The sequence below is a fragment of the Mauremys reevesii genome, linkage group 2, assembly GCF_016161935.1.
Source record: "Mauremys reevesii isolate NIE-2019 linkage group 2, ASM1616193v1, whole genome shotgun sequence".
NCBI lineage: Eukaryota > Metazoa > Chordata > Testudines > Geoemydidae > Mauremys > Mauremys reevesii.
Genome location: NC_052624.1, coordinates 45,971,420 through 45,990,153, shown reverse-complemented (window position 1 = coordinate 45,990,153; position 18,734 = coordinate 45,971,420). Strand labels below are relative to the sequence as shown.

General features: G+C 41.7%; 1 protein-coding gene across 1 annotated transcript; it reads left to right on the top strand.

Moving 5' to 3' along the window:
- The first annotated feature begins 216 nt into the window (after nucleotides 1–216).
- SAMD9L (sterile alpha motif domain containing 9 like) lies at nucleotides 217–18,260 on the top strand. The gene is made up of 3 exons (XM_039527522.1): nucleotides 217–379; nucleotides 5,859–5,937; nucleotides 10,980–18,260. Exons 2-3 carry the CDS (start codon nucleotides 5,924–5,926, stop codon nucleotides 15,799–15,801), a joined length of 4,836 nt encoding a protein of 1,611 aa, XP_039383456.1. The 5' UTR covers nucleotides 217–379; nucleotides 5,859–5,923; the 3' UTR covers nucleotides 15,802–18,260.
- Nucleotides 18,261–18,734: the final 474 nt, after the last annotated feature.

Sequence of the window (18,734 nt, the reverse complement as noted above, 5' to 3'; positions counted from 1 at the left end):
CCTCTCAGAAAGAAATATTTTGAGACAAAATCTGGCTTTGTGATCAGAAAGTCACTGAGGTTCAGAGACAGTAGTTATTTACTTGTTTGCTTTGTTTTGTTTTTTAAGGGAACATGCACCAATAGCCTCTAGAGGAGTGAATGCAAGCTCCTGTCATGTGATTGGGTGATGCAAGTAGATAACAGGAAATAAAGTTTTAGTTTCTTGCCAGCTTTCTTGTGTGCCAGACCCTTACTGCAACAAGAAAATATTATATTTGAAATAATTTCATCTTGTAGCTGATTAGAAGAAACAATCATTTAGCTATTCCACAAGTTTTCCTACCAGAATAAACACGTTTCTCCAGCTACTATACGAAGGAAGTTGAATGACAATCTTGGTAAGTGCATTATCAGTTTTTAGCTCTAAGGGGCAAAGAACATGCATATAACTTAAAATATACTTTATGCAACGCTAAACCAGCTAATGGCTTATTTTGAATTTGCTCCTTTTTGGTGAAACTATTTTGTCAAAATATTAGACAGAATCTATAATGGGATAAAAGGTGATATTCTAATAAACCTTTTTTCCTGCTGAAAGAGCTATTAGTAGTAGCTGCAGACGTGATTATAATGAAATCATTCAGTGGAAGTTCCTAACTGAAAGATACTATGCTACAGTAATGAGGTAGCAAACTTGCTATTGCAAAAACAGGAGATTTTTACTTTCAACAAGAAATTACTCACACTCTAGCATTATTTTTAGCTCAATTTCCTCTAATGCTGGTTAGTAAAATGAAACTGAGCAGCATTACAGGAAGCCTGGAAAACGAAACTTAAACCATCCAGCTTCAGACATCTCTTTCACTATGTATTTTCCAAATAATAAAACATACAGTATTAGTTTTTAAATAATTATATTTAAGTGTGCATAAGCTGCACTTGTATTGCAAAGGTGAATTCTGGTTAGTGACGTGATAACATTCAAATTACTTTCTTGAAATGTATTGGGAGCAACATTTTATTTCAGAAGGTGAAGGAAATAAACAGTGTGACAGCTATTTCAGACTTGATTCTAACAGGGAGGAATTGGTTACAAATCTGATGTTTGAAGGCAGTTTGAGCTAAACTGATCCTGAAATGATAGATTCATGATTCTAAGGAAAGGAAGGAGAAAGAACAGCAGAATAAGGACACAGCAGACTTTTAACAAACTCACAGTACAGGTAGGTAAGGTCCAGGGAAAGAAAATCTAAGGGGAAAAGGAGTTCAGGAGTTTTCAAGGAGACAATATTAAAGGCAAAACAGCAAAGTATCCCAATGAAAAGGAAAGATGGGAAAATTAGTAAGAGGCCACTATGGATCCAAGAGACATACCCCTCTCCCGGCCGGTCCCCGGGCGGGTTCCGTGAGCACCTGTACGGTGCTAAATAGGCTGCAGCATTGTAAGGGGTTGCAAGCAGTTTGGAGAACAGCATTAGAATTCAAAAGGATCTTGACAAACTAGTCTGAAATCAGCATGATGAAATTAAACAAAGACAAGTGGAAAGCGCTTCACTTGTCAAAATCAAATGCACAACTAACAAACTAGTGCATAACTGGCTAGGCAGTGGTACTGCTGAAAAGGATCAGGGTGGGTTATAGTGGATCACAAATTGAATACAAGTCAACAATGTGCTGCAGTTTCAGAAAAGGCTAATATTCTGTGGTGTATTAACAGGAGTGTCATAGGCACAGGACCAGTTCCAGACCCCAGCGCACCAAGCGCGCACTTGGGGCGGCGTCCTGCGGGAGGGCAGCAGGCGGCTCCAGTGGACCTCCTGCAGGCATGCCTGCGGAGGGTCCGCTGGTCCCGTGGCTCCGCTGGACCTCCTGCAGACGTGCCTGCGGAGGGTCCGCTGGTCCCGCGGCTCCGGTGGAGCATCCGCAGGCGTGGCGGCGGGGGGTCCCCCGGGGCCGCGGGACCAGCGGACCCGCCGCAGGCACGTCTGCAGGAGGTCCACGGGAGCCGCGGACCCGCGACTGCCATAGCGCCCCCCGCGGCGTGCCGCCCTGCTTGGGGCGGCGCAAATCCTAGAGCCGCCCCTGCATAGGCAGGGCCGGTGCAAGGATATTTTGCGCCCTAGGCGAAACTTCCACCTTGCGCCCCCCTCCCCCTCCTATCCCCCCGGGGCATCGCTTATTATAAACTTTCAAAAGTGAATACTGCATAATGTGGCATTGTTCATTAGAATTAATACAGAGAGGGAGGATTTGGCCTATGAAATAATAACTGTATTAAGGTGCGGCCTGTGAAAAAGTTTGAGAAACCTTGACTTAAATTTCTTTGGTGACATGATGTAATATTCAGTATTGCCAACCTCAAACATTCAGAACTCATGAGTTGGGACCCCACAAAATCACTCGATATCTGACCTATCAGTCCTCATCCTCAAAGGAAACCTGCAAAACACTTTTCAAAAGATGAGCCTGGGAGCTTGAATTCAAAACGTTGCTAGACATTAAAAATCATGATCTTCATAAAGATACTGGATTTATGGTTAATTACAACAACTTGCAACCCACTAATCTCCCCTTTTGTCCTGGGATTACAAGGGAGTTAAGCTACTTTACCTTGAATGGTCCCCTTGAATGTGTGTTAACTACTTGTGCTAAACTATCTGTTAGATCTAGTGTTTAGCTGTGACACTGTTAGTACTTTTTCAGACCTGAAGAAGAACTCTGTGTAGCTCGAAAACTTGCCCCTCTCACTAACAGAAGTTGGTCCAATAAAAGATATCACCTCATCCACTTTGTCTCTTTTAAATAATGTGACAGCACAAGGGATTGTATAAAAATCATGTGTCCCTGTAGCTAAACCCCATCACCCTGGTCCTTTTCAAGCATTCATAGTAATAAGTTCAATAACAGATTTGCAGACCTTTGATATCTCTACTTAAAAATGACCTGACAACTTTCCAACAACTGACGAAAAGTGCTTTTTTGAAATGTTCTTTATAAAATAGGCCCCTCCCATATGATTTCATATTGTAGTTTGTCTTTAAGTTTAAACTAATATTTACTGAAACTTCTCTTTCTATTTGACATTGACTCCGCTTATGCATAATATGTGTTTCTTACTTTACTGATCACTTCCTTATCTGGGAAGTGTGAAACCAGCTGTCTTGGCATGATTTTACTAGTTTTGTGGCTGTTTTATAATCAGTTGAATTACTTTTTAAAATGTTAGGTACATTAATTTCTTTGTATGCTGTGGTTTTCTGAACAGTTTAAAGAGCAGGATACATCATTGCAACTGGAATTGTTTTCTTGATTTAAACACTGCAAATAAAAAAAGTTGGGGCATATTTCTGAAAGTTAGGTTAATGCAAATATCAAGTATTTAATCTTGTAACTTTTTAAATAGGTTGTTTTCTCATAGAAATCCCAGATTAATCCATATAGGGAAATACAACTAGAAAGTCCAGGGGGGGTTTTGAGCAGTGGAGGCTTGGCCCATGCAACATGTGAGGAAGGGGACCCCGAGGGGCTGCAATTTACAACTCACAGGTTCAGGTCGGCGCCGCGAAGGTTTCCTGCCAAGCCGGCCAGACAGCGATGGTCAGGAACATTTCCTGGGAACCCCACTCTGCCTGGTGGCCACGGTCCACAGCAGCATCCCTCCTAGTCCTGCACCGCCTCCCGCTGCTGCTCCCAGGGCAGGAGCCAACGTTGGGCTCCGGCGATCTGCGGGGGACAGCGGTGGTGGGTGGCATCTGAGCATGCAGCTGCCTTCTCCCCGGCCCCTACTTTCCTGGCTCCCTGAACCACGGGGCCCGAAGAAACTTCCCGCCCCCCCAGCTCCGTCTGCTGCTGCGCTGGGGAAGCGCCTGGCCGGGGGCACACGGGCTGGAGAGCGGCAGGAGTCGGGAAAGTTGGAGCCCGGGGAGGAGGCGGCTGCGTGCTTGGATGCCGCCCACCGCCTCTGTTCCCCGCAGATCGCTGGAGCCCTCCAGCAGGGGCAGTGGCGGTGGCGGCAGCTCACATGCCGGGGAGCCACAGAACCCGAGCACGGTGAGAGGGGAACCGGGGGGGTGCCTGGCTGGGCTGCAGCCCAGTGCCCCCCCCCGGGGGGCTCCTGCAGCAGATGCATGTGGGCGGCAGCCCCCATGCGCCTCTCCAGCTCCCCCGTTGCCGCACTTGGGCTCTGCGGATCCCAGGAGCAGGCTCAGGGCCCTGCGCCCAGGTGGCGGCAGGGCCGCCCAGAGGATTCAGGGGGCCTGGGGCCTTTGGCAGCGGGGAGGAAGAAGCTCTGGGGGCCCGGGCCCCCAAGAGTTTTCCCGGGCCCCCGGAGCGAGTGAAGGACTCCGCTCCAGGGACCCCAAAAAACTCTCGTGGGGGCCTGGGGCAAATTGCCCCACTTGCCCCCCCCCAGGCGGCCCTGGGTGGTGGCAGCGGCGGCTCATATTCCCAGGAGTTGCAGAGCCTGAGCACGGCGAGGGCAGAGCCAGGGGGGGCGCACGGGGGCTGCCGCCTGCATGCATCTGCTGCAGCCTGCAGGAGCGGGGGGGGGGGGCGGGCTGCAGCCTGGGCAGGAGGGGTGGGGGGGCATGGCAGCTCCCTGCTAGTGGTGCTGCCGCCTTTGCAGGGCTGCTGCCCACCCTGAGCCGCACCAGCTCCTCCATGGCTGGGGCTCGCTGCTTTTTGGCGCCCCCAACCACTTGGCGCCCTGGACGACCGCCTAGTTTGCCTAGTGGTTGCACTGGCCCTGGTCATATGTAAGACCCTGGAGGTAAATGTCCTACTTGGCACTGTTGAGGCCTCAGCTGGAGTACTGTGACCAGTTCTAGGCACCACTTTAAGAAAGATGCGGACAAACTGAAGAGAGTCCAGAGGAGAGCAAAAAAAATGATAAAAGGTTTATCAAACCTGACCTATGAGGAAAGGTTAAAAAAAATTGGAAATGTTGAGTAAAGAAGATTGAGGGGAGACCTGATAACAGTCTTCAAATATGTTAAGAGCTGTTATAACGAGACTGGTGATCAATTGTTCTCATTGTCCACCAAAGATAGCACAAGAAGTAATTGGCTTAATCCACAGAAAGAGAGATTTAGGTTAGATATTAGGAAACACTATCTAACTACAGGGATACTTAGGCACTGGAATAGGCTTCCAAGGGAGGATGTGGACTCCCCATAACTGGAGGTTTTTAAGAACATGTTAGACAAACACCTGTCAGGGGTAATCTAGGTATATTTGGTCCTGCCTCAGTTTAGGTGGCTAGACCGGATGACCTCTCGAGGTCCCTTCCACCCCTACATTTCTCTGATTCTAACTTGTTAGGCTGAAAATAGTCTCCCTGCCACTGTGTGTTTTTCCATTTGAATGTCCTTTACAAGAATTTCATTTTTATGTCTGTGATGATAAAAACAAACTCCATAATAAAGCAACTTGAATCCTGAGAAGTGAAAAAAAACAAGCAAACTTGTTTTTAGAGAATGCTATTTATAAAATAAGTGCTATACTTTCAGTATTGTTAATAATCAGTTATATAGCATCATAGGTTTACAAGATACTTTACTAACATAGGGGTTGATTTTGTCCCTTCATCTCATGTAATGTGAAAAGAGTGGAGCCAGGTCAGATGGATCTGTGCAAAGGATAAGAGATGCAGAAGCAATGGCTCCATGGCATACTTGCTATCTGTCTCCAAGCCCATAAAACCCAGACTGGAGCCAAAAGAGTGGCTTCATTCTGTTGCATGCCATGCACTTCTCCAGCCCTTGAAGCAGTAAGTCCCAGAATCCTGCCTGTACTTGTAACTATACAGCAGTGGAGATAGGCAGCCTGAGAAAATATGCTGCTAGGGAAGCTTAGATAATCTCTTGTTCTTTTTTTCAGCATGCAGGAATTCTCTTCACTGAAAAAGACTAAGAAGAAAACTCTTCATTCAGAAGAATTCCATTATGGGGAAAAAAAGGTACATTAAGATGACTGGTGCCACTGATTCAGCAGCAGTAGCTGCAAATGATTCGATCAGGGAGTAATAATTTAGTACAAATAGCCCAAGATTCCCCTGAACTCAGTGAAGGAGAGAGGGTAATGTAGAAATTCAGTTTGGTCACAGAGCAAGGCACACTGGAAAGCTGTAAAGTATCAGAGGGGTAGCCGTGTTAGTCTGGTTCTGTAGAAGCAGCAAAGAATCCTGTGGCACCTTATAGACTAACAGACGTTTTGCAGCATGAGCTTTCGTGGGTGAATACTTGCATCCGAAGAAGTGGGTATTCACCCATGAAAGCTCATGCTGCAAAACGTCTGTTAGTCTATAAGGTGCCACAGGATTCTTTGCTGCTTGGAAAGCTGTAGAAAGTTTAAAATGTGTTTGAATTAGCTGATTGTTTGTCTCCTTCTCCCACTAGTGATCTATGCCTTTTTCAATTTCTTCTGGCTATCTTCCCAGCATTAATCTCTGCTCTAGTGCTGCCCTCTTCTCCTCTGTCATGCCTTTTCATATTGGAATTAACTGGAGCCGATCCCAACCCAAATCTCAGCTCCATTTCTAAAAATAACAGACAAAATATTGAAGAAAAATGTAAGACAAATTCTCTTTTCTCCTGTTTTCTCTACAGTAGCCAGTCGAACGTACAAGCCATCCAGTCTATAATTGACATAACTATACAAAATGGTCATGAGAGTTTGATCCATAGGCTTATCTCTTCCATCTGACAGAGGGCAATATGCCATAGACAAAGCAGTTTCATCTCCAGACAAAGTAGAATGTGCAGAAACTTACAAATTTTGATAGTGAAATTTGGATCCTAGTTTGATATAATAGCACTTGGTAGCACCAATTAAAGAATAAAGCAAGAAATATCAACATCGAAATCTGTAGTCTTTGTTGGCTGAGAATTATGGTCACATGTCATAGGACTGGTGGCTGAATGTGGAATAGCAGCCACTGTGCCTTAGTTTCCCTTCTATTTTTCAGCCTATTCCAGCTGTAAGAGTGGCCTGACCCTCTGGCCAGACACATTCAAGAGTTTAACCCTTCCAGGGCCACAAGTCCAACAAAAATATATAGATAACTAAATCTTCAGCCCTAGTCGAGCTCAGCTGGCCACCTTCTCCTTTGCAGGCAAGGGTCAGCTATAATGAAATGTCCTCGCATTGGTCCACGGATTCCTGTGCTTCATTTCACTCCACCACACAGTCTAGGGCTGGCATAGTTATCCACCTTCCCAAGGGTTCAGGCAGGCCATCATTCCTCAGCAGTGTTTCATTAGCAAAGAGTGATGCTGAATGCAGGTTAAGTGGAATTCTATGAAATCCTGTGCACTGCTCTGTCCATACAGTTGTGTTGCTTCCAGACCAGTTCCTCATATTGCCTGTTTCCCTCAATAACAGTCCCTCCAGGAAGCCTGGGCCCTATGACTCCAATTCTACTGATCATGCTACATCTTCCATACTTTACAGACATTTTAATATAAACATTAAAAACAAATTATTGACACCCAGATCCTCACCCTGTATCCCTTTGTCCAGAGGTTGCCAGAACATAGCCAAGTTGGAGTCTTGCCTTTACCACAGATTCAGCTGATTGCATAGTCTTTGAGATAGTTGGGTCTGCTCAACAGGTGACCACACTGGGAGTGACCTCTCTTTGTCTCCCTATCACCTGTCTCCAAGTCTAGCAAACTCTTGCTCTGTGGAGTCTTCTCCCTCCTTGTGGGATTGGCCTCCAAATGGTTCTCTGTCTCTACATCCTGTGATGATCTCTCTAGCTCTGTATGCCTTCTATAGGTGTGGTGTCTGCTGGCTCATAAGTGTCTCCTATTCCTTTGGATCTCTTGTCCCTCTTGCATGTCCCTCTTGCATAGTCATTGTGCCACTGCACTCCTCATGACTCCTTTAGTCCCCTCTTTCCAGTGTCTCTCTAATGGCTGGATCCTCACAGGAGCGATGGTCTCCACCTGACCATATGGGTTCTGTTACTGCAGCCAGGTGTGACGAGAATGTGGACAGATAATTTATCATTCCTTTTAAGTGCTGTACCCCTTTCACATCCACTGAAGCTGGCATGTCTCTGACTGCCTTGATCTTGCTGGGATCTGCTTTCGGTTACTCTGATGTGAGCAGATGTCCAATGTATGTCACTGAATATTGAGTTGCAATTTTTCTGGGCTGAGTTTTACATTCTTGTACTTGCATTGCTGTAAAAATGTTTGTAGTTTTCTGTTATGATCTTGTTCATCTGCTGTATCATTGCTCTTTTCACCTACAATGTGGATATCATCTGCAATTATTTTCACCCCAGGCAGTTCTTCAAGCGCTTGGATGAGTCTTCTCTGGAACACCTCTGCTGTTTTGTTTAGGCCGATGTGCATGCATAGCCCTCTGTAGCAGCCAAAGGGTGTTGCAAAGGTTATCAGCATGCTGGACTCTTTATCCAGGTTTATGTGCCAAAACCCTTTCTTCACATTACAGACCATAAAGATTCTGGCTTTGGAGAGTTCTGGCAAGATGTCATCAATTGTGGGCATTGGATAGTGGCATCTTTTCAATGCCTGATTCAGTGGCTTGGGTTTTATACAGATGCCTAATTTTCCTGATGGCTTCTTTACCACCACCATGTTGTTTACCCAAGCTGTACTGGTCTCTACATGTGACCATGTTATCTGGTCTCTACATGTGAGACATGATACCCCTGCTCTGCAAACTTTCTAGTTCCTTGTATACTGGAATTCATAGTGCCACTGTAATTTTCCTTTGTGGTAAGCACACAGGTTCCACATGGACCTTCTGACTCCAGATCTACTGATCAGGATACAAGCAGCTCCTGGTCTTCCCTCCGGCTCACCTCAGGAACAGACTGTCTGCTTCCTGCCCTTCCAGGCTCTTTGGCCTTCTATCAGGCCCCTTCCCAAAGATAGGGAACTTACTACAGCGGGGATCTCAAACTCAAATCATCACGAGGGCCACATGAGGACTAGTACATTGGCCTGAGGGCCGCATCACTGAAACCTTTTCATACAATGATACAAAAGTATAGTAAAAAATGAAGAGTAATATAGTATGCTATTAAAAGTCAATGTCATAACTTCTTTAAAACTATAATGCGAAGAGGGGTTTTAATAAAATATAAACACCTGTAACTATTCCTTATGTGGTCAGTAACACCTGAAAACTACCTAAAGCATTGGTGTCCAACCTGTGCCCCTCAAAGCTCTAAATTTTGTCCCTCTGGGGTGACTGTGTTAAGAAGAAAAATTGTATTTAATTGTGAATTGAATTATGCCCATCCCTCAAACTGCAGTCTGTGGTTTCTAAACTGAGTGTTTGAATCAGCCGAGTCACTACACTGAGGAGATAGGAGGTGCTACCTTTCCAAATGCAGCCCACCACTTCCTCCACAATCCCAGGAGATGTTCTGCTGGGAGCTGTCCCCTCCCTATTGCAGCTCCCTATTACAGCTATATCTGTCATAATGAGGTCCAAAATAGTTACTTCGTGTGGGGTGCTGCACATTTTGCATAAGAAAATTATCATCTGTAATATTTAGAAATTCTAATGTTGTTTTGCCACTGGCTCTAACGAGACCTCCATCATGTATCCCAAATTGAAGTCCCTCATGATAACACAATTTTTTTCTTTCCACAAATTACAGACAGCAACTTAAGGAACTAGTCATCCTGTTCTCTATTTTGAAGCAATGGTCTGTAACAAAGACTAGGAAGCACCCTTTTTGGGCTTTGTTAGTACATTGATTCATATGCATTTAGGATCCTGATGTTCTGATTTATCAATGACTCTAAAGCAGATAATGGTGTCGATAATGTAGAGTGCCACCCCCAGCCTCTCTGAGTCACGCTATCCTTCCTAAACAAGTTGTAACCAGTGATTTTAACATTCCAGTCATGCAGATCATCCCACCCAGCTTCAGGAAAGCCAATTATAATAAATTTCTTCTCCTCAGTGAGAAGTTTCAAATTCCTCTTGTGTAGGAGGAGAGTGTAGCTTTGAATGCTCTACTGCCTATTTTGCTGCTGGGTTGTGGAAGCCCAAGGAAGAGCAGGTGTTAGGAGTTAAACTGGCTGTTACTGTGCCTAGAAGAGGCTTCTCCTCCACACAGCCAACCAGGGCAACCCAGGAAAAGGAAGAGAATCTGAGACCCAACTTTCAGTTATAATTACTTGATTCTCTGACCTAGGGCTGATCTGACCTGCACCAGCTGGCTCTGATGCTCAAGGGATTACAGAGCACAGCACATCTCAGCCATTTCTCCTCATCATCTGACAAGTCCTTCCCCACTCTGAAACACATCCTGCACCTGCACCTGTGGCGAGACTATAACAGGAGATAGCGATGTTGACTTTATTGGAGGATTCCCAGGCAGGGGACTTATGAGTGTTTTGTGCTCCCTTTGCACTGTCTGCATGGTGCAAAAGGAGTGGAACAGAGCAGAATATTTGCCTCAAAATATTGATTGTGGGCTCTTATTTGGCCTTCAGGCGGAAGAGGTAGGACACCACTGAACTAAGCACGGGGAGAGGAGTACAGGACTCCCCAATCCACCTCACCAGAGGTTTCCCTGCTGAGACTACAAACATAGTACCAATTCGATCCAATTGTAGCAATGGAGTTTGTGGTATGAATATCTGTTGACCAACAAAGGGACCAAAGCTTCCAACTCATTTGATATAGGCCACCAAATGGCTATCAGAGACTCACAAATTTTGTTCATTATTGACCTTAATTTAATTTAAACGAGGGACTGCAAAGTGAAATATCTTTATTCTTTTTGCAATAATACTAAAGCTAATCTGTTTGACATATGTGGTGCCTTAAACTCTATATAAGACTGAGGCATTATTATTATCTTCTCCATGTAGACTAAGTGTTTTTTTATATTATATTTCAGATACTATTAATGAAGGAATTTGATAGTAGATGATTTTAAAGAGCTTTTAAAAACTAATACTGCAATAGATAACAGTTTTGGATATCTCGTCTTTTTCTTTCAAGGGCTAAAGTTAAAAACCTTGAGAAGAGTGAACAACCAAATCTGCCTCCGAATATTGATGACTGGACGAAAGAACAAGTAAAACAATGGGTAACTGAAGAACTTAAGATTGACCAGAAATATGGTGAAATCTTGTTTAGCCAAGATGTGACAGGTTCAGCCTTGAAGCTGTTTACTAAAGAACATCTTACAGCTATAGGCATAACGTATGGCCCAGCTCTTCAAATTCTGAATGCACTGAAATGTAACTTTCTAGTTGAAAGCACAGCTCAGACAGTTATACAAGAAGGTAGAGAAAAGACTTTTGATGAAAAATATTTAATGGAGAAGGAAGATGGAGGAAGTACAAAGCAAGACGAAAAGAATAAAGGAAAATCAAAGTCAGCGGATGCCACAAGTGAGACACAAGAACTTAGAGTATCTGAATGCACAGAGTCTGTGCTCACAGATAGAACAGAAAACAAGTTAGGTGAAGCAAAAGATAAATCAAAGAAAATACTGGAAAATAATCAACATCCAACCGGACAAAACTGTTTGCCATATCCTTTTGATGAGTTTCATGACAGTCGTCGTTATATACAGCACTATATTCTTAATGTCCCTGAAACAGGGCCACTGAATCTCATTGAGCCAGCACATGAGTTCAAACTCTTCACAAACACAGAGAATGCAACAGAAGAGGATATTAAGCTGAAATTTAGCAATGAAACCTTTAGATTTGCTGCTGCATGTATGAATTCCCGCACCAATGGTACTATTCATTTTGGAGTAAGCAACAAGCCACATGGGGAAATTATAGGAGTGAAACTAAGCAGTAAAGATGAATTTATTGACTATTTTAATGAAAAAATTGAAAAGTACTTTGATCGAAGTTTTGTCCGTGTTGCAAAAGCCTGCATTAGGGAACCTAGATTTGTGGAAGTATTATTGCAAAATAACACTCCATCAAATACATTTGTCATTGAAGTAGATGTAGTTCCAAACCACTCTATATGTGAAACTAAATTTTTCCATATAAATAATTACAATTTTAAGACTAAAACTTGGGAACAATCTTTATTTATACGGGATGGACCCAGCTCTAAAAACATTCTTAATAATCCAAAAGAACTCCAGTCATTTAAGTCCAAGATTACGACTGCAGCAGATCGTCGAAAAGCAGCAGAGGAAGAACGCAGAGAAAAACGACCGAAGAAAGAGAATGAGGGTCGAAAGCTGATTAGTCTTCTCACAGGTAGCAAGGACTTGCTGGATAATTCCTATTATGACTGGTATATATTAGTAACAAACAAGTGCCATTCATCTCAAACACAGCACTTAGACTTTTTGCAGGAAGTAAAATGGTTTGCTGTGCTGGAGTTTGATTCTCAGTCAGAAAATATTGGGGTGGCCAAAAAATACAGAGAAAAACGAGGTGCAAACCTTCATTTTCCAAATCAGTATCAAATTAAAGGGAAATCATTTTCTGAAATAATTGAAGATCTGAATCTCTATCACCAGCCCAGCTGGATTTTCTGCAATGGCAGATCAGACCTTAATGATGAAAAATATCAACCTTTAGATCCCAGTTTGTGGCAACAAAAGAGGGCTGCTGAAGTCAGGAACTTGATTTCATTTCTTTCACACCCAGATGTACTGCAAAGAGGAAAGTTTCTAGTAGTGTTTCTTTTGCTCGACAAAGTAGACAATCCAGGGGATCCCCTTATTGAAATATTCTGCACATTTTACCAAAATCTGGAAGGGCTTGAAGACATGCTCTGCATTTGTATTGGTGCACAAACATTCAAACTATGGAAAGATCTTCTGCAAGCTAGATCCATTAGTCCAGATGAACTTACTAAGAGATGTGTTGCTAATTTAAACCTTCCAACAGTGAATGGCACTATCCTTAAATTGAAATCTGTGACACAGTCTTCTCAGAGGCTTTTACCATGTAATGGTTCTTCTACTATTCTTCTAAAGAAGGAAGAAGACTTCATGACAGCATTGGAAATACTTTGTGAAAATGAATGCAAAGACACAGATATAGAGAAGGATAAAGTTCAATTTTCTGAATTCAGAAAATCTCAAGAAGAGCATTTTTACCGGGGTGGCAAAGTATCATGGTGGAATTTTTATTTCTCTTCTGAAAACTATTCTTCCCCCTTTATCAAAAGGGACAGTTATGAAAAACTTGAAGAGTTGATTCAATCTTCATCTCATTCCTCTACACAAAAACCATCAAAAGTTATCAATCTTTACCACTCTCCAGGCTGTGGTGGAACTACCTTAGCTATGCATGTTCTCTGGGAGTTAAAGAAGAAATTCAGATGTGCTGTTCTGAAAAATAAAACTGTTGATTTTGCAGAAATCGGAACACAGTTGACAACTTTAATCACCTACGGCGCAACCAACCAAGACGATTACTTGCCAGTATTACTTCTTGTAGATCATTTTGAAGAGCAAGAAAATGTCTACCTTCTGGAGCATGAAATTCAGTCAGCTATAACAAGAAAATGCATTAGCTATGAAAACCCTCTACTGATCATCATAAATTGTATGAGATCCCAGAATCCTGTGGAAAGCTCAAAGTGCAGTAAATCAGACAGCATTAATCTAAAATGTAAACTTTCTTTCAAAGAGCAACGGGCTTTTGAGAAGAAACTGGAAGAAATTAAACAGCAGCATCAGCATCCTGAAGATTTCTATTCATTTATGATTATGAAAGAGCAATTTAATCCAGAATATATAAAAAATGTGGTCAAGAACACACTGAAAGGTTTGGACATTAACAGCAAACAAGGACAACTTATTTCCTTCCTGGCAATATTAAACTCTTACGTTACAGAGTCCACTGTGTCAGTATCGCAATCTGAAGATTTCTTAGGAATAATTAGCAAATATTGGGGTAAAGAAAGTTTAGAAGACAAGATGGGAATTTGTTCTAATATTCTAATACAAAGTCAGGTGCAAGAATATGGAACATACAAAGGAGTGCGTATCATTCACCCACTGATCGCTAATTGCTGTCTGGAAGAATTTAACCTAACCTATAAGTTAACTAAAAGTGCAATAACACTGCAATTGTTAAAACAGAATTTATTTTATGATACTGGCTTAGGAAGAAAAAAACTTCTAGATGATGTGCAAAGTATGCTACTTACCAGACAACGTAAAGAGCATGGAGATGACACAGACACCTTGTTTTCCCCATTAATTGAAAAAATTCAGAAGGAAGAAGGTAGTGCTGAAGTTGAAAGTGTGTTACGTGAAGGAGCCATTCGATTTAGCCAAAACCCATTCATTTGCCAAGCCTTAGCAAGACACTACTACATTATAGACAAGAATTTTGTCTCTGCACTGGAGTGGGCCAAAAAAGCCAAAAAGAGAGCCCCTAACAATTCATATATATCAGATACTTTAGGCCAAGTCTTTAAAAGTCAGGTAAAAAATTGGGTGGATGAAAATGCAAAAAGGAAGGTCATAACTGCTGAAGACCTGAAACGTTTGCTAGAGCTTGCTAAGTGTGCTTCAGAGGCTTTTAAAGAATCCCAGCAACAGAATGAAAGTACAGACAATGTAAGAGAAGCTTTTCAGCTCCAAAAGTCTAAAAGGAGGTATGATACTTATAATACAGCTGGTTATCTGGGGGAGATAGAAACTGGTCTGTACACTATAGATATTCTTGGGTGTACTCCTCTTTTCAACAAAAAAAATCCATTGTCCCAAGAAGATATGCTACAATATTTGTCAGGAAAGCATGCCATCCCAACTGCAACTAGTGACACTGAAAGTGAAGAATATAAGTTTGCACTTGACCATTACCATCATTATTTATCTAATTTGCGCTCAAGTTTGAAAGAGGCATTTGACTTTTTTGAGAACTACTTTGTCCTTCTGAAAACAAAAAATATTGAAAAAGAAAGTGTGGAGTTCAAAATACGTAAGAAGGTTCGAGAATGTTTCAACAAATATGCAGAAATATTTTGCCACTTGGATCCTGAGATATCGGGGGACAATCCAATGAGCTCAAAACTCAGTTTGCCTCGGCAGGAGGATCACTGCAGGAGAAGTTTGGAGGCTTCCAAAGCAGACAGGTTTTCTGGGCTTTTGGAGTATCTCAACAGTCATGAAAAAGCTGTAAGCAAAGTGGAAGACATAGTGAATAAATACACATTTTTGATTGAAAAATGCACACCCGGACCCCTATTGAGGGATAAGCAGAATTTCATTTTGGCAAACATTGTTCTCAGTTGTATTAAACCTAAATCCAGAAAGATATGTGCTCTTCATGAATTGAAAGCACAGCTTAGAAAAATCCTACAGCAAGTAGGACTAGAGCATCGATTTTCAGAACCTTATTTCTTAGCCTCTTTACTGTTCTGGCCAGAGAATCAAAAAGAATTAGATCAGGATTCCAGACAAATGGAAAAGTATGTCACATCATTGAAGAAGTCTTTTAGAGGACTATACAAACAAATGTGTCGTTCCAAACAGCCTATTGCTCATTTCTATCTTGGAAGTAGAGGAGGTCTGAATAGGCTTGTTCACAAAGGCAAAATAGATCAGTTTTTCAGTGCGCTCCAAGTACATGAATTGCATTCCCTGTGGCAGAAAGGATGCATATGGGAAGAAAATGATGTCCAAAATCTATTGCTTCGTCTAGATGGCAAGGTCGAAAATGATCTTGTCTATGTGGACTATGGAATTGATGAAAAAATCAGTATACCAGTGCGACCTGCTTTCTTAGGCCAACTCAGAAGTGGCAAAAGCATAGAAAGAGTGTCTTTCTATCTGGGATTTTCCATGGATGGCCCAATAGCATATGACATAAAAATGATTTAAGAGTTTGAATAATTAAAGTATTATATGCTCCACTTCTACATCCATGGAACCTTTTAGATACATTTTTTTTAGCCTGAACACTTCTTTATTCTCCGTAGCTTCAGAAGGCAGCATCTGGGTTTCTGTGCAATTCCCTCTTCTATTCCTCCAGCCTCTTCACATTTAGTGCAGAGCTCTCTAACTCCTCTCCTACTTTTCCAGATATGAGCACTGTGGTATGATATGCAGACATGCTAATGCAAAGCAAGATTCTTGAATGACTGGTGTGAAGAAAGATATTATTCAGCCTGGAAAGAACTTTGCACACAAAATGTCCCCAGCATGGTTTGTTTTTAAAATGCCACAATGGCTATAAAGCCCTATCACCTTCTGCTATATACACTCCCTCCGATGCTCCCAGCTGTTTTTTTATTTTTACTATTTTCCTAAAAACATTAGGTCACCAAGCTGATACTCCTATACACTTTGAACGTACATAGAACATTGATCAATTAGGGTCTGATTCTCCATTGCCTTTAGATTATATAGTGATTTACCTTGTATGTTGTGGGTGTGAAATGCTACCAAATCAAATAGTAGCATTTTACACCAACTTTGCACAAGAGTAAATGACTATACAAGGTGCAAGGCAGGGGCGATCAGGCCTTCGGGTAGCTATGAAAATAACCTTTTGATCTACAGCAAAAGAGATCTATAACAGCTATATTCTGACGTACTCATATTTTAGATAAACAATAACTGTAATATATTTACTGCAGGAGAAAGCAAGCATTCCTGTTCCTCTTCCCCTGAGCTATTTGGAAATAAAGATGGGTCTAGGGTACAAAGCAAAGATACAAGTATTTTCAGTTTTGACTTACAAGGCACTGAACAAAAGAACATCACTATTTCTGGCCCATTTTAAATTGATCTGAGTTAAAAATTTCAAAAGCTCCTAAGTCACATTTTCAAAAGGGACTTAGGCACTTAGGAGTTTGAAAACAGAATTTAAGCTCCTAAGTCACTTAAGAAATTTTGAAATTTTACCCCTTGTCACATATGCTTCTGGGTCTACAGGTTTACCTCTTCTGGTGTTTTTTCCATATTAGGGACATTTGTTTCTTTCTAGTGGTTTGTTCCTTTTTAACACTGATCCCTGTTGTCTTCAATGACAGAAACAACTGAATGCATATGCAGGAAATTGCCATTTTGTATGCTAGGGTTGTATTATACATTTTCCACAAAGAAAAATGCACTAGTATGAAATATCAAAAACAGTATGTTATTTCAGTCTGAGGATTCTCCACAGTTATACTTCTACACTGTGTGAATATGATTATCAGACTTTAAATTTATTAAGTTAGTAAACATTTACATAAATTTTCTTTCAAAATTACTTTAAAACTCTGGATGTGTCAGTAACATAGGATGTACCACACATAAGGCCCAATCCAGCTATGGGATTTCATTATGACTAATCATCTGAGTAAAGTCTATTCCAGCTACTGGACAACAACCAATACCTGATGCTTCAGAATAAGGTGAAAAAACAAACCTATAGTACATCTAGCCAGTTGTACAAAATAGTACATGAAGGGAAATCCCTCCTGACCCCTTGCAGGCAATCAATTTATGCCCTGAATCATGATGGGATTAATTAATTACCCGTAGGTTTTATAGCTTTTATAACTTCAAATTTTACTTTGAAATATACTTCTGCAACATTACTCTGCAATAGTATAACCCTTTTTATTGGTACAGTATTTGGAATGCTTATAAAATTCTAAAACTTTTTAAAATTCAGTCAGATTGTTTCTCTTTAGCTTCCTATAGAAGTGAATATTACAATTTGTATGCTGTTTGGAGTACTTCCTTTTACTCATTTGTTAATTTCATCCAGTGACCTCTTGTTCTTGTATTATGGGATAAAGTCAAAGGAAGGGTCTGATCAATATTCACGGATTGATAATAGTTTAAGTTAAACTTTGATAATAGCTTAGCATAATCTTTTCACCAAGGTATCCAAAAAGGTATCCAAAAATCTGATATAGTTAACAAATGCCACATGCATAAGAAAACCTGGACATGTTTATGCATTAGTGAATTGTTTAAGAATGTTAAATGTTAAGGCCCAGATCCTGAAAGGTATATGGGCACTGTACACCCATTGAAATCAATGGAAATTCAGTGTCTAAATACTGTTGAGGATCTGGGCTTAAGCAACTGTCTAGCTTACTGGAGCTTTTTTGGTATTTTGTTTGTTTAGGGGCTATTTATATTCCTCATGAGTTGACTTGCAGCTCTCTGGACATCATGTACTGTGCAGATTAATATTTGTTATATCTTATGTGGATTTGCCTGAAGTTTTCCTTGCGCATTCAGAAACATGATATTTAATAAAAAAAGGGAAGTTCAGGATTTTGGAATCCACACTTATTTTTGAATGTCATTAATGCGTGTACTTTGCGCTATACCTTTGACTGTGTGTATTGCTAAGGTCAGTATTTAAGTGGTTGATGAATATGTGCAAGTGTTCCACTGAGGAGTAAATCCTGCCCACACCTCCATATCTGGTAGCAGAGCCAGTCTAGGCCAGGGAAGGAATGGGTTTCAGGAGCAGCACATAAGGAATCTTATCCAAAGTTCAGTTAAGTCAATGGGAACCAGCTCTTCAGCTGGTGTAAATTATCATATCTCCATTGACTTCAGTGGAGCTACAACAGTTTACACAAGTTGAGGATCTGTCCCTAGGACAGATTCCTTTGACTTTATTTGGGCTTTGGATCAAGCCCAGAGTGCTCCCCTCCTGCACCGTGTGAAAGTCACTCCCATGGCAATACAGAATGAGGAAGTACAGGCATGGAAGCAGAAGTCTGAGGGATCAGGAATGTTGAAATGGTGAGTTTGCTGCTACACTGATCCTCCAGTCCTTTCCCTCCCAGAAGGGCAGTGGT